At 39.6% G+C, this 15240-nt stretch overlaps 2 protein-coding genes across 5 annotated transcripts; both read right to left on the bottom strand.

The window, feature by feature from the left end:
• Nucleotides 1-363: 363 nt before the first annotated feature.
• LOC137959111 (protein phosphatase 2C 32-like) lies at nucleotides 364-7749 on the bottom strand. Of its 2 annotated transcripts, XM_068806415.1 has the most exons (5): nucleotides 7432-7749; nucleotides 4829-7356; nucleotides 1113-1226; nucleotides 734-998; nucleotides 364-618 (listed from the first exon to the last, which is right to left on the bottom strand). In XM_068806415.1, the coding sequence occupies exons 2-5, from the start codon at nucleotides 7151-7153 to the stop codon at nucleotides 503-505; spliced, it is 2820 nt and encodes a 939-aa protein (XP_068662516.1). In that variant the 5' UTR covers nucleotides 7154-7356; nucleotides 7432-7749; the 3' UTR covers nucleotides 364-502. The 2 variants fall into 2 exon arrangements, with proteins under 2 accessions (XP_068662516.1, XP_068662515.1); XM_068806414.1 differs by having other exon boundaries at nucleotides 4829-7749.
• A 2730-nt stretch (nucleotides 7750-10479) lies between these two features.
• Nucleotides 10480-14777, bottom strand: LOC137960113 (uncharacterized). Of its 3 annotated transcripts, XM_068807606.1 has the most exons (4): nucleotides 14084-14777; nucleotides 13616-13783; nucleotides 12119-12363; nucleotides 10480-12029 (listed from the first exon to the last, which is right to left on the bottom strand). In XM_068807606.1, the coding sequence occupies exons 1-3, from the start codon at nucleotides 14492-14494 to the stop codon at nucleotides 12160-12162; spliced, it is 783 nt and encodes a 260-aa protein (XP_068663707.1). In that variant the 5' UTR covers nucleotides 14495-14777; the 3' UTR covers nucleotides 10480-12029; nucleotides 12119-12159. The 3 variants fall into 3 exon arrangements, with proteins under 3 accessions (XP_068663707.1, XP_068663705.1, XP_068663708.1); XM_068807604.1 differs by having other exon boundaries at nucleotides 10480-12363; XM_068807607.1 differs by having other exon boundaries at nucleotides 10480-12360; nucleotides 14084-14770.
• Between the last annotated feature and the right edge of the window lie 463 nt (nucleotides 14778-15240).

The raw sequence follows: 15240 nt of genomic DNA, 5'->3' as shown, positions 1-15240 counted from the left end.
TTTCAAATGAAGAATTTATTAAAAGATATTAAAAAGAGAATTTTAAATACATAAAAAGATTTTTAAATTCATTAAAAGATATTAAAAAGGGGTGGGACCAACCTTTCCCTATTACTTAAATAAAAAAAATTATATTTTTTTCTAATTATTTAAGGGGGTTTAATCCACGATGAACTTGAAATTAAGTTATTTTATTTATGAGAATTTATACGTACAATAATAATATTATCAAAACTTGATAAAAATAAAATAAATATAAATATAAATACATAAATAAGAATTGATCAATTTTTAATTCATTCAATCCAAATTCGAGGATGGGTTAAATTTAGAATAAATTTATTATCATTTAACCAACGAAGGTATTATGGAATCTATGAATCCGCAATGGAAGAAGAAACAATGTTCTTGAGAGGCAGCACATTTGAAGCCCAAAAAACCTTGATTTCTTTCCACCTTGCTCAAAAATGTTGACAAGGATTCATTCACAATAAAATAATCATCACCCCGATGATCTCCAAATCCTACCTTCAAGTGAAATCACCATCACTGAAACATCGTCATGGTATTTCCGTCGATCTCCATGAGGAATATCCAACAACTCGTGAAAATCCATCCCTACACAAACGTCCATTACTTTGTAAGCTCAATAAGAACAGACGAGCATTTTTTATTTTATTTTTTTTGAACCAGCATTGACTAGAAATTACAGGGCACATTGCATTCAACTGACCATTTTTTTTGGCAGCACGGAAGAGAAGCTCAGCGATTAGATACTGTGCAGGATCACCTTCAGGGACATTCTCCATGAACCATGCCACATGAGCAACCACCTCTTCATTACTGAAGTACTGGTAGAGGCCATCAGATGAAAGAACCAAGAACCGGTCATTAGAGCAAAGCCGATGGTGAACAACAGAAGGGACCCAGCTCACATATGGAGAGGTCCCAATGTAATTGATCCGAAACATCTCCAGCAGAGCTTCATTGCATTTCGGCTGCATCCAAGAATCACAAACAACTTATATAAAATACCCATTACACAAACAAACAGAAACCCAGCAGATACAAACAAAAGCAAAGAATTTGGAGAAGATGCTCTGCAAACTCACCTTCTTTAGAAAGCCTGCACCAAAGGCCCGAGTTACTTTCAGCTGTCCCTTCACTCTATCATTCAAGATAGCTTGCTTATCTTCGGGATGCTCACTTTTTATCCTAAAAACTTCCTGTAGCATTTGATAAAGAAGACAGGGTCACTAGGTTGCTTCTTCTATGTTTTAAAAATTTAAGTCCATAATCACACTGCAGTCACACACAAGTATCCTTTTGTTCCAAAATTCTCATGAGAAACACTACAGTTTTGTATCACATGATACAGATATGGTAGGCCTAAACACAGATCTACCATCCGCACAGAGAAATCTCACCTACCAAATGGGCCTCATTGTCCACAACACAACATAAATTATTAGGATAACAGGGATCATTCTGGTTCCAGTTAGGATTTTTTCAATGTTCAGAATGCAAATAGTCAATAATTCAGGTAATATCCATTTCATTCAAGGAACTACAAGGACTGATCAGCCAGAGAGCAGGTGCCATATTTTCTAGATTAGTACCACCTGTTCAAACAGCATTGTTATTTCTTATATAGTCTCAGGTCACATAAAGTGCCATCTCATACATGAAAGAATTGATGCAATTATCTGAGAAGCCCCTGCATGGCTTATATGCTGCAAATGATTCAGACCATTTCACATAGCCACTGTATAATCTCAAAGAAAACAGGAATACATTTTTTTTTTGATAAAAAACAGGAATACATTATAAATAAGAAACGGGTAGTTTTTCCCCATCTCCAGTTCTTCCTTGAGATTTGTAATCTGGTTTCAAATGTTGTTTGCGGACGGTCCCATGTAAATACATATGCAAACGGTTTAGCTAATAAACTTGATAAACGGTTTAGGAGGTTCAGAATGTTAATTTGATAGACAAAATACTACACTGCTGTTACAGCTACTATCATGAGAACATACTGCAACCATCATTATATTTGTCATGCTATGACTCCTGACATTCTACAAGTAGTAACTGCAGCATCAATATGGTTGGGACCTTTGCCATAGACTAAAAAGTTCCTTGTAAAAGGTGCATCAATTATTTACACATGGACAAAGTGAAAAAATTCAACATGCCCTCAAGAAGTTAATTTTTGAATGATACGGATCGTCCACTCTAGCTCCTTAGATGCCCTTCCTAAATTTCATTAATATATTTTTAAAATATACTATATATCCCCATCACAACAGAAGCCCTTTCACCATCTCTTCTTTTTTCGTCTACAGAAGAAAAATCCCAAGATTATGAGCGCCTTGCATACAAGTTGAAAACTCCATAGAAAATAAACAACTTCGTTCATCATTAACAATTTAATTCCTATTGAAGTGTAAAAAGTCCCCCAATTTAGAGTGATATATGCTCCACATTTCAGACTAGTTCTCCAAAGTGAGTTTTGTTGTGTGTAGGAGAATAGCCTCATATTAGATTAGGTTTGAAAAGATCCTAAACCATGTTAGATGGGAAGAAACTCTTCACTTTGGCTTGTCATTTTGGCAGGAATTGTTCCAACTTCAACATGATACCAGAACCAAGTCCATATTTGTGCTCTCTGTGGCCTCACATGTTTTCTCTATGGGCTGGATGTGTATATCTCTTACGTCTTAAGCCAGGTTGTTCATTTAGGCTTGGACACCAGGGAGAGCATAGTTTTATGTGATCCACATCTCAAGCTAATTGTTTAAAGTAAGAGTTATTTTGTGGAAGAAATAATCCCACATTGGTTTTGGCTTGAAAAGATCCTATTCTTATTTGTTAATGTGAAGTTGGGTCCAGGGCCCATCCCAAAATGACTAGCCAACTTAGGAAACCTCTTTCCCAATTAATAAACTCAAGGTCTTTGTACTCACTAATCCATATGGGACTATTCCTTAACACTCCCCCCCACGTGTAGGCCCTCTTTTGTGGCTCTACAAGTGGATAGTTTAGGTGTAGGCCCTCTTTTTGTGGCTCTACAAGTAGATAGTTTTGGTGTAGGCCCTCTTTTGTGGCTCTAAAAGTGAATAGTTTTTTAGGTGTAGGCCCTCCTGTGTAGATCTACTAGTGGATAATTTAGGTGTAGCCCCACATATGAGTACCTGCTCTGATACCAACTTCACAATGACTAGCCAACTTAGGGAACCTCTTTCCCAATTAATAAACTCAAGATTTTTGTACTCACTAATCCATATAAGACTATTCCTTAACAATTACGAAGAGGTCTTCTAACTTAGGCCAATTATTTTGGGAGGAACCAGCCCAACTTTAACAATTCCAAGTTCACCGATGAACACAAAATCGACTAGCAACTTACATCAAATTGGCAAATTGAGACTTACAGTATAACAATAGAATAAAATAGAATATTTAACAGGAAACTAGGAATACAAAATTCTCTTTCAGGGATTTTATGTTGATTAAGTTAGATATTACTGCAAGTTGATAGCATAAAGCAACCATGGCTCCCTAAAGCAATTTGCATTTCGATCTCTTCTAATTGCTATAGTTTTACAATTAGTAAGCAATTGCAAAGAATGCACTTTAAATAATCTCATATTATATCTTTGCTAAACCCTCGGGAAGGCAGTAAGAATCTTGAGCAAGGTACACTAAGAATAATTGACCTTCCAAAAGGTAGCAAAATGATGCAGCAGATTAAGGTTTGACAACATGCTGGCATGAACCTTTTTATCAGAATTTTGACTTAAAAAATAGTCACATATAAAAATAAATGAAATGGCCAATATCCCATGCAGCATTAGAAAATGCTGCTGAGAGTTAACAGCATCCTACCAAATTTATGGATCCCATTTTCAATGCCTTGTCCATGTCAGGAAAGGAAAAGGAAGGAAAAAAATCTTGAACACCAAAAGAACTATAACAGTATTATCGAATGGGTACTCAGAATGCATCTTATAGGAGTATTAGACATACCCTCACTAAATTATAGGATTTTAATAAATTCTAACAATATTTAAAGCTAATGCACCAGGATAAACAAGATTGACAAGATGACAAGATGACAAGATAACAAGGGCTGAGAACACATTGAAGGCTCCGGCATGCAATGAATCCAACACTAAAGATGTAAAACTGCATTTACCATTTACCATTTACCTAAAACCAAACTTGTAACTTTACACGTCAATGCAGTTCCAGAAGAAAATATTTACACATTCATGCACCAAAAAAGTTAAACCAATAGGACTCAACTCTCTTGATTAAGACATTACAACTTGATCTTACAGAGTAGTGATTAAGGTATGACAAAAAGTCAAACAGTAAACACAGAGAACTCACAAGTCCCAAAGGAATCAAATTGAAAAGCTCTGTGGGAGGCTTGACTTGAGAGTAAAGAGCGTTGGCCCAGTCAATTTTCACTTTTTAACAGACTTTTTCCTTCAAAAAAAAAAAATCAATATGATTTTTTAAAGGCTTCATCTAAAATTCATGTGTCAGTTAACATTCATATTGTCATTCTCCACCTTCCATCACTGTTGATTCTCAGTTCAAAATTAGGCTTACCTTTGGTCATAATATACTTTTCCCAATTTTCATTCCAGTGAATGATTACAAATATGGCATAGTATAGACACAAAATACTTTCCAAACTATCAGATGGAAAGATATATAGAAGTAAACAACTATAAAAATGATGAGCAACCAAAAAATACAAAGATATCCATTGGTGACATAAAAAATTATAAAAAGAAAATTGATTTAGTTTACATACCTCCTCAATACTAGTACTATGATCCGTGGACAGCTGGATAGCTCTCATCTTTAATCTGCAAATGGAGATCTCCCTGTTCCTGTTGTTCTTGCCCATCACACTGGTCTGATTATGTATTGGAGACTCCTCTGATATCCTGTCCAGCTCCACTCGCACAAGTGATTCTCTGGACCTGTTTCTGAATCGGGCATCATCTTTTGATGTGCTTGAATTAGTGTTAGCCCTTTCTTGTGCCAAAACAACACGGCTATCCCCCAGGTTCATCACATACACATCTTGGTCCTTCATCAACATCACCAGAACACATGAACCCATAAGGGCAAGCTCTGGATTTCTGTCTATTGCCTGTTCCACCATATCCATGTATGCCTCTTCAGTCATTTCAAGTGCCCGGGACATAGCTTCCAAGACTGCTGCATGATCAACTGGACCTGACTTGCATCTCCTTATGGGCCCCGAAAAGTCCATCATCCTATCACCTGTAATATTTCGATTCCTGTGCCAGTCGTAACTCCAAGGGAAGAGCTTTTTACGCAAAGATTTCTGCTTTTTGTACATTTTCCTTAGCTTTGCTCCTATCAAAGATGTCTTTATTTGTTTGTGCCCTGGAACAGAGAAAGAAGATGGAGCCTGGTGTGTCAATTCCTCTTCAGCACTCCCCTCGACCTCTCTCATAGATCCTGTCCCTTCGCTAGTGGAGTATGATGGGGCTTGTGCTGATGGGATCTTTTCCCTTGAACATAAATCTTCTAGATTTGGCTGTAGGTCCCATGGAGTCCTTTGGTTGACAACATCTGATACAAGTAATCCATTTATCTCTTTGTCCTCCATCTGGAGCAACTCATAAAGACGCTTGCTTTTCCTGCCTGGGCCACCCAAATTCCTCAATGAAACATTAAAAGCTACATTCTTAGAGATGCCACTACATCCTGCCATAGCCATATTCATAGAACCTGTGTTTGGTTCTCGGTCAGATTCAATAGTCACTAGCAACTCGGTCACATCCACAACTTTATCCCTCTCCTCAACTATTTCTCCACTTTCTACTGATTTTTTCACATCCACAACCTTATCCCTCTCCTCAATTATTTCTACAGGTTCTAATTGGACATCAGCAGCCTTTTGGAGCCCCTCATCTACAACATTTTTGTTCATGTTTGATTGAACACCAACAGTTACCATTTGAGTGATTATAGGTTCATCTGAAAGTGCACCAATTTTGTCATTCTCAAGAATCCCAGAAGAGGATGGATTCGTCTCAGTTTTTTCCTCATAATCCCAAAGCAATCCTTCTAATTCTTTATCCATGGCCCTATATAGATTGCTCATTAGAAAATCAGGAGCATCAGGTCCACTAAAACCATCATAGATTCCAACAAATAGCCAGCCTTGTTCTTCTGATAGCACAACATGAACCCTGTCCTCGCCAGCCTTCCCATGCGCCCACTGCAAGTTACGAGTATTACTATACTCAGCCACAGAAGGCCCTGTCTCAACACAATTACGTGGAATGTCTGAGCGAGACTTTGCCTCCTTAGAATGCCATACAAACTGGGTTACTGGCTGCAAGAAGAACCGTTGAATCCAACCAGGCCCAACAGACTGCCTTGAAAATGTTCTGGCAAGTACATTTCTCATAGGCCTACCCACTCTGCTCATGTGCCTCACCAACCGACCAAAACCAGGTCTTCTCCTAGCATATGCAAGTGGTGCAGAGAAATTGGTTTTATCAGTAGAATCAAGAGGACCAGACATGAAGGAGCTCTTCTCAATGGGCCCTGACATGAAACCACCACCTCGTTCTAAAGGCCCTGAGGCAAAGCCTCGTTCTAGGGGGCCTGAGAGAAACCCATTTAGAGGACCAGATCCACGGGGCACCGGTTGTAAGGGAATTGCAGCAAAAGAAGATGTGCTCTCAAATGAAGCTGCAGGCTCTTGGACATCACTTGCAAATAATGCACTGTGGTTGACTGATCGAGCAGTGGAGACATTGGCACTAACTGAAGCACCAGATATAGTTCTAAAAGTGGTTTCTGGAAAATTTTTGTTGGGTCTTGGGAAGTTTAAACCCCCCAGCGGCTCATCTACTATCTCTCGCCGGAAGGACCCACTCTGTGTTTCTGAATCTAAGGTGCTCGAATCTACTGTAAACCTTTCAGAGTTGGATGGGGTTAAAGCTGGAGAATCAGCAATGACGGGCCTGACATAGCAGAAGGAATGCCCCAGTCCTTCATCTAGTGGCTCCAAAAAGTCCAAATTTATGCCATCTTTTCCATGGCCCGCCGGTACAAAGCACCCAACGACACGAGAAGTACTGTTTCCCATATCTGATTGAACTAAACAAACGTATGGTTACAATACCTTCGGTTTGAGGAGTTTCTGCGGCTCTGCACCATGATTAGGTGCATCATGGTGCAGGAGAGAAGGACTCAGACAAAATGTCGCGGTAGAAAATACAGAAAAACATGAAAGCCCCTCCATCCAATAGGTTCCATGGTAATAACTATGCATCGTGGTATTCCTAAAAGCTAGAGCATCATCAACTTTAAAAAGACGTACAGGGGAACGGAAAAAAAAAACGTAAAAGCAATAAAAATTCTGACCTTTGGGAGAGCGTCGAAACTTGTCCGCGGTATTTGCATCAGATACCACAGGGGGCAGATCTAAATGTGAAGATATTGAAGAAAGAGGCAGCCCAGCGAACAAAACTTGAAGGGATGAAAGGGAAGGAAAAGGAACAAAACCCAGATAATAAAGAACAAAAAACGAAAGAATGACAGCGAAGCGAGAGAAAAAGCAGGGACAGGACGAGATTGGAGCGACGACAGTGAGAAACAGAAACTCAAGGAGGGAGGAAGCAGAGCTGAGAGAGAGTGTTTATTGGGTTTGTAAGGTGAATCTGCGTTGAGTGACTGAGTTCATCAAAGGGTCTCTTTCTCGGGGCTTTCAAATGGTTTGGGAGGGTAAAAGGAAATTAAACGGAGTTGAAAGTTGGAACAGTTACAATGTTTTAGTTTTTTGAATGATTGGTGGAGTTGGTGCTGTTGGAGTCAAATAAATAAAACCACACCCATCATCATCAACATCATTGCCATGACCATCAACATCATCATCATGATGCCCATGAAATCGGATGCGTGAGTGGACTTTCAAGTTTCAAGGGGACAAACAATGGGGCTGATTTTCATTATAAAAATCCCAAATCTCATCTGGTAAGAGAGATTCCGTCGACTGATGTTTAATTTAAATTACTCCACAGAAAGAAGCTGAAAGCGAAAAAAAACCAAAGATCCTGCAAATCCACTTGCCTGCAGAAATCTCTCTTTTCTAACAGTGTATTGAGTTCTATTCAAAATGGATAATAAAACAAGAATCCGCACCGAACAACAAGTGACTCTTGCCTCTGCAAAATAGGCAGGGTCTCTACAATCTCTTCCACAAATCTAACCCTTGAAAGCTTTCCTTCCCAGAAAACAAATTGAAGAAACTGTATAAAAACAAGCATATATAGCAAGAGGTTAAGAAACGCCTAATAAAGTGTTCATCTTTACTCCACAAATGGTTCCTCAGCAGAATCCGACCACCTGCTTGGCTGTGGCTTTAGATATTCTGGGTGCGGCTGCCATTTACTAGAAGGACTCAACCAACAACGACCAACAATTAAGACTCGGAATTTTCTGTCAGACTAGGAGAAGTTAGGAAGATTCTGGTTCTTGTCTGTCTCATCTCTTGAATGCTGTGTGCTTTTAATGGCAGCCAATTAAAAAAAAAACTTAATTAGAAGTAAATCCCCTCACTATTTCGATGCATTTCTTGAAAGAAGTGTTTCAGTCTTTTTGCTTTTCCTTTTTCCTTTTCCGTAAGTTTCTACGGCACTCGTTGACGAGAAATTAGCCGCTCGACTGAAAATGAGCAGTGAAAAAGCTCGGGTTCACTCGACATTTTAAAAAGAGGGGGGGGGTAAAGACCGAGCTGCCGAGAGAGGGAAAGAGAGAGGAAAAGAACAAAAAAATTCTGTCCTGTTTACAAACACGAAAGAAGTCAAGATTCCCATTTGACATTTGAGATATCTTGATCAAGTTGAAGGGATAAATCAGGGCGGGAGAGTGGCAGAAGCGACAACGTGAAGAAGAAGACAAACCTGACTTTACAGTAAGCACATGTAAAAATACGTCGATGTATCAGAAACCAGATCATGGGTAGCGTAGTATCACTGTCGATCTTGATTCTGAGCCGAAGTTCATGGTAACCCAGAAGACCCATGAGGTAAATCAGTCGCCATGGCTGTTTATTGAGTTTCATGGCCATTCAATCATGAACATATTGTCAAAAAAAACATGATTTCATGGAGTTACTCTACGATCAGTGAGAACCAGCGAGACTTTGACAACAACAAACCGTAAAGTGTAAACAAACTCCATGGAAGGCTAAAATGGGTCCAAGCAGAAATTAAGGGAAGAAGGAAGCTCCATGCCCAACAACTCCATCAGGCACCTCAGTAGAGGATGACCCAGAGAGCTTGGCTGATTTCCTCTTTTCAACAGCTACAAATTGGGAGCAAAAAAATTGACAAGAGAAGGAAACCTTGCTATCAGATACATGACACGATGATGTGTCTTTCTTCTTGTTGTTTCCGCAGTGGAGAAGCAATTTCCAAGAGGTCGCGGACAAAAAGAGAAGCAAACAGGAATTAAAAATACGAGATTGGAAAAGTAGCGGGCGCTTTACTGATTAGTCTGCATAAACTGGACTCATGGTGAGTTAGAGATGACTCGAAACAATTATACGGGATAAATCCAGCTCCAATTCTCACAAAAAAACATGTTCTCTCTCCACTCTTCTACCCTTTCCAACCTTCCTTCCTTTTCAGTTTTCCCATCAGTCCACAGAGGGACATAGAGACGAAAGAGAGGAGCAAACCATGCCAGAGACAGGAAGATGCGGTAAAATTGCGACATTGTCACAACTCCAGACAAGACAACACAGATGGGGGGCAACATGAGGGACGCAGGTCAACAAATATTTACCTACCTCATCCAGCAAAATTCAACATTACCAGAACCGGATTGATTTCCACCATACCTCACTCTTGGAAAAGAAAAAGCTTCCTTGCCTTTTCCTTGTTTTCAAATTTCAAGTCTTGATTCCGTAATAATGTTTAAGACTTTTGAACAAAATGCACGGAGATTAGGTGGAGACCTTGTTGCCCAGATTGAGTGATTTCACAAGTTCAAAAGCCTGCAAATGGGCAATTAAATATGAGTTTCCTGAAGCTGGAGTAGGTGCTTTCCCCTAACAAATCTTCTGATACAGACAAATGTACTGAAATTTTAAACAGTTAAATTTGTTTTCTAGTGAGTCAATGGTAAAGCTCATGGATAGACTCTCTCCTAACCATTTAAATTATTGAAATCTCAGGAGTTCTCGCCGATCCCAATATCATAGAACTTCTGTTCAAGGGTCATCTCAAACAACAATTAGACAAACATTCTTGGTATTACATCACTCCGCCACTATTCCATTGCTAAGAGGACATACTTGCTACAGTTATCTCAGCTTGATATCTAAGATTCAACTAATATCAAACCATCCAGAAACATGCCTTTCATGAACTATTTATTAATAGCAGAAGCTTACGTTTGAACTGAATATTCGGAGAAACCTATTTGTAGGAATTTAAATCTCCTAGTCCCTGATCTGGTGGTACTCAACAGCTCAAAATCTGGGACAGAGACACACCAAACTAGGTATCCCTGAATCATACATAGTTCACATCCGTTAATGAGAAAACAAGAAGATTACTAGAAGAAAAAAGGGTACTCTAGTTCTTTCTTCAACACTAATTTTCCGCTAGGTCTTTGTCATCAGGCGGATTTACAGGAAATGATGATCGGGAAAAGAGACTTTCTTATTCTTGGTTTGAAGGGAGCTCCATGATGTTTGGTGGAAAACCTAACTGTCACAGACATTAACAAGGTTTGAGTAGAAATCAAATCAGTATTCTCTTCACTGATCTGCATTTACAACTTCCTCTCCCATTTTTATCCTTCAAATAGCCAAAACAAAAAACCCACTAATTTTCAGGAAATAAGACATGCCCTGTAAAATATTTCACCTGATTTTCATACTCAGGATATACATTCATGAGGACAATAAACTCTGGATAAGAAGAGAACCTTTCATGGCAGAAATTCTTCCTTTTAAAATGATTCCAGTGATAATTGAAAATTTAGTCAAAGTTGCATGGTGAAGTAAACTAGAGAAAGTTCAGAGTTTTGTCAAAGAGGGACCACTTCCCTTTCCTCGGCGACTGAACCAAGTCTGCTGTGTTAGCTCTGAAGATCTCACGCGAATCTGTAGAGATATGAAAGCCCCACGACTGAGATAAGCAGACGTACCTCAAATGCTACTTCGACGTATCCGGAGAATCAGCGAACGGCTTGTCGCCACTGTAAAATTTCCTTTGGAGTGACTAGAGAAACAAAGCAAAACATTAGTGAACAGAAAACAATCTGGTTGCAGAAGCCTCAACGAACTACTTTCTTGGCTCAAAAAAAGTTCGTGACGGTCTAGAGGAGATAGAAAACGGATGAAATGGGTTTAGCCACTGTAAAATAGTTCCTTCGACCACATTATTCTTCGAGTAAATTAGGGAACCGAAGCACAACATCTCAAAAAACACATAATAGAAAAGATCCGGTTACAGAAGCTTCAGTGAGGGACTATCTTGCCCAAAATATGTTCATAACAGTCGAGAGGACATGGAAGACGGCTGCAAATGCGTTTGCCCACTGTAAATAGTTGCATTACTTCTTTCAACCACATTATTCTTCGAGTAATTAAGAGAAATGAAGTAAGACGTCGAACAAAATAATGAACAAGAAACAATCCTATAGCAGAAGCTTCAACGAACGACTTTCTTCGCCTAAAGAATTTGTAACAGTCGAGGGTAGGAAGAAAACGGGTGAAAAGGGGATTTTCTCCTCCCAATTGAGAGTAGAAGACACCGGCCGTTTGCTGGTATTTGGAAGCCTACGGTGGCCTTGTCGAAGTCTAATGTTGCAGTCGAAAAAAGACGACAGAAATGAACACAACGTTTCGGTCCTGCCATGAAAGGGTAAGGTCCATATGGACCTCCTCCAATTCTTCTAATCTATGTATTTCGCTCCCAGTGCCCCTATCATTTGTGTTCTTGTTTAATCTGCAGGGAATCCAGTGTTTTGTTACTGTCTAATAGTTGCTGCAGTAAAATTGGTGAAATTTTGACGCAGTTTAAACCCAAGAAAACACCTCTGAAGAGATAATCAAGTGATTTGGGTCTACATTCTGTATCAACCACCAGGAGAAGCATCAAGAAGTGCCTTTTGGGCTTCCTCTCGGATGCAAATGAGATTCAGTTCAATTTCCTTACAAAGTCTTCCTTCCACCAGCTGAACTGGCAGCCATAGCTTAGGCTGCACATGAACTATGTATGAGAGGGTCGTCTGAGAAGCTCTGCCATCTGAAACATCATCATATCTCTCCACATCCGCCTGCTGTGAGAGTAAATGATTAGACCAATCGTTAGAGAAATAACATCAGTGAATGTGTGTGTGTGTGAAAGAGAGAAAGAGCGAGAGAGAGAGGCCTAACTAATGCCAACTTCAAAGTGGGACTTTTCAAGAAGAATCACCCTCGAACAAGTATGTGTAAGCATATATTTTTGGTATACATGGAGAGAGATAATGCTTAGCCACAACCAAAAGGAAGAAGTTCTCTTAAATATTTTTCAAACTTAGGTTCTCTCAATCTACCTTCCATCTTATATATCAACAGCTTGTGGGTTATCCACAATTCAGAATTGTTAGTCAACGCTATTTTTGGAGCAAGAGTAACTCTCGAGAACAATCATTGTGAATCAGGTAGATATAGAACCAAAGAGAATTTAATTGACACTTAGCTTTTAATCTATAAACTCTGCCCAATTTTCTGTAATGAAAGATATGTACAATCACCATTCAGATGCTGAGAAAATGGCCCCCAAATAGACCAAATCTCTTGCACACTCGAATCATAAATTCCAAACTGACAGAGACAATTAAGAAGTTCCTGCTCCTCAGTAACATGTTTTATACCCTCTTTCGACAACTTCTCTTGGAATATTGGCAGCCACATATGGACATGTATCTAATGAAGCATCCCTGCTGATGAATTCTTTCAAAGGAGATCAAGCTGGGTTACAGGCCTGTAAGTGATGTCCATAATTCTGTAGCATGGTACTCTGTATCCTTCCCTGTCTCAATCAACCAACATACAATATTTATACAACTTGAAGGGTGCTAGCATCTGAAGGTCTATCACCTTATGAAGTTTGCTTTAATCTTGTTGTATGGCCAGAACATCAATTTCTAAAAACTAGAATAGCTCTGCTGCTGAACAAAGTACCTAGGTATGCGGTTCAAATACAGATCAAACCTTGGTTACCTTAAATTGATCTAACAGGGTAAGTTCAAAGAATTCTTATCTCACAGCAAATAAAATCTCTGTGGAGGCACCTCACACTAAAGATAGAAACTTTGGTCCGTGGCCTTGTTTTAAAGCTAAGATCTTAAAGATGTTGAGCAGCCTACCAGACAAGTAGCATTGAAAAAAAACGAAAATTCTGTGCAGATTCTCGCTCCATTCATTACAATAACCTTTCTTCGGAACAATCAACTAATGAATGAATAAGTATCTTTTAGATTACTGTGAGCCAAATAAGAAGGCAATAGAATGTAGAGTTTGTACATAAAGGTGCCAGTTACGTACCTCTGCAATAGACCATGTGCCCTCAAAAATTTTGAAGTCACCTTCAACCATTTTAAAGTCAATATCACGCTGTCGACCGAAAGGGAGATACTGAAGCTCTCCTTCATAACACTCCACAATCCCTTTGGCATAAAACTTAAGCCCAAGAGCTAAGTTTTGTTGACCGATCTGCGCCAAAGAGAGAACACAAAATGGAAATTAGGTAGATCAGAAAACTCAATATCAGTTAGGATGGTAAAAATCAGCATAAATATTGGAATCAACTTAAGTAGCTGATTCACTTCGGCTGACAATTATTCAAAAGCTAAAGCAAATGACTTCACTTGGATCAAACATTAAGCAGTAAGGTTGCATTTGATGGATTCAACATCAACGGGGTGGAAGCTCGAGTCTGACACATTGATATCTACTAAACCGATCAATTCAAATCAAATCCATGGAACGGCAAGACGATAAGCCATCCAGTACCTGCAAAAGCTTGGCGAAACTCTCTCTTTTCTCGAGCAATTCAGAAGTGGCCAAACCAGGAATGAAATCGGTCAACCTTTCATAGTCCGTCAACAATCTCCACACCGTCTCGAGGCTCGCATTAATCTCGATTCGAGAACAAATCCTCCTCGAGTTCTTTCCGACATTTTCGATCTCGGTTGTGACACCCTCACCGGATACGCTTTGGGTGATTGGCACGCAGGGATCCGATTCGTCGTCGCCATCCCAAAACGCATGGGATTCGAAATTTAAAGATTTTCGGGCTGATATTGAGAGAAAAATTGATTTCCGTTGAGAAATTAGAGATTTCCAGGAACATGGAAAGCTAGGGTTTTGGCGTCTGGGTGGGAGGAGAAAATTAGAGCGGGAAGAAAGAGGGAGAATTTGCATCGCGTAGAATTCAAATCAGATCCAAAAAAAAGAGTTTCTTTTCCCGCTTTCTTCGTCTTCGATCGGCCAATTTGCACCGCAGACGGTGGTATGCGAGAATCGAGTCAGAGTCTCAGAGAGGCCTCTCTCCACACGTCTCGCTTCGCACAAAAACTTAACGGATAACGGCCCAACACCTTGATTTTTTAACAAATCAGACTCTCGGCAACTCTTGTAAGTTTGCGCCACATGTGAATTTGCAAGTTCACTCTTTTGTTGGTTTCAGTGATGCTTATTGAAAGCTATTTGCTTCTACGAGCAGCATTCTTTAGCTTAGGTTGGGCGTTAAATCCATTTTGAAATTGGACTATAACTTTGCATTCAACTACCAGCAGGCGTGGGTATTAAATCCATTGCCTTTTACACTAACATCAAAAAATATAATGGCTGAAACTGTCCAGATTGTAGAGCTACACTTCAGGGATGAGTATGACCATACTGATTTGATTTCCACTGTAAACCGCCATGTTGTGTGTGGGCACGTCATAGAGGGTATGAATGTGATCCGGCAGCTCGAGTCCCAAGAAACAAGGAGATCAGTGGGGAGCTGCCAATGGAGAGCTGATTAGCCCTTCCATATCAGATTTTGGAGTTTCCCCACTTGATATGTCTTCTGCTGAAGCTTCCACACTATGGCTTTACACTCTCACTAGCTCAGAGGCTTCACTGGGTTGCATCATGAATGTGTATTGATGATCCTGGTGGGA

The sequence above is a fragment of the Aristolochia californica genome, unplaced genomic scaffold (genome assembly GCF_029961685.1).
Source record: "Aristolochia californica isolate CCGP_79_NKW_82.1479 unplaced genomic scaffold, dmAriCali1.0.hap1 SCAF_3, whole genome shotgun sequence".
Classification (NCBI taxonomy): domain Eukaryota; kingdom Viridiplantae; phylum Streptophyta; class Magnoliopsida; order Piperales; family Aristolochiaceae; genus Aristolochia; species Aristolochia californica.
This window is presented reverse-complemented; position numbering and strand designations above follow the sequence as displayed.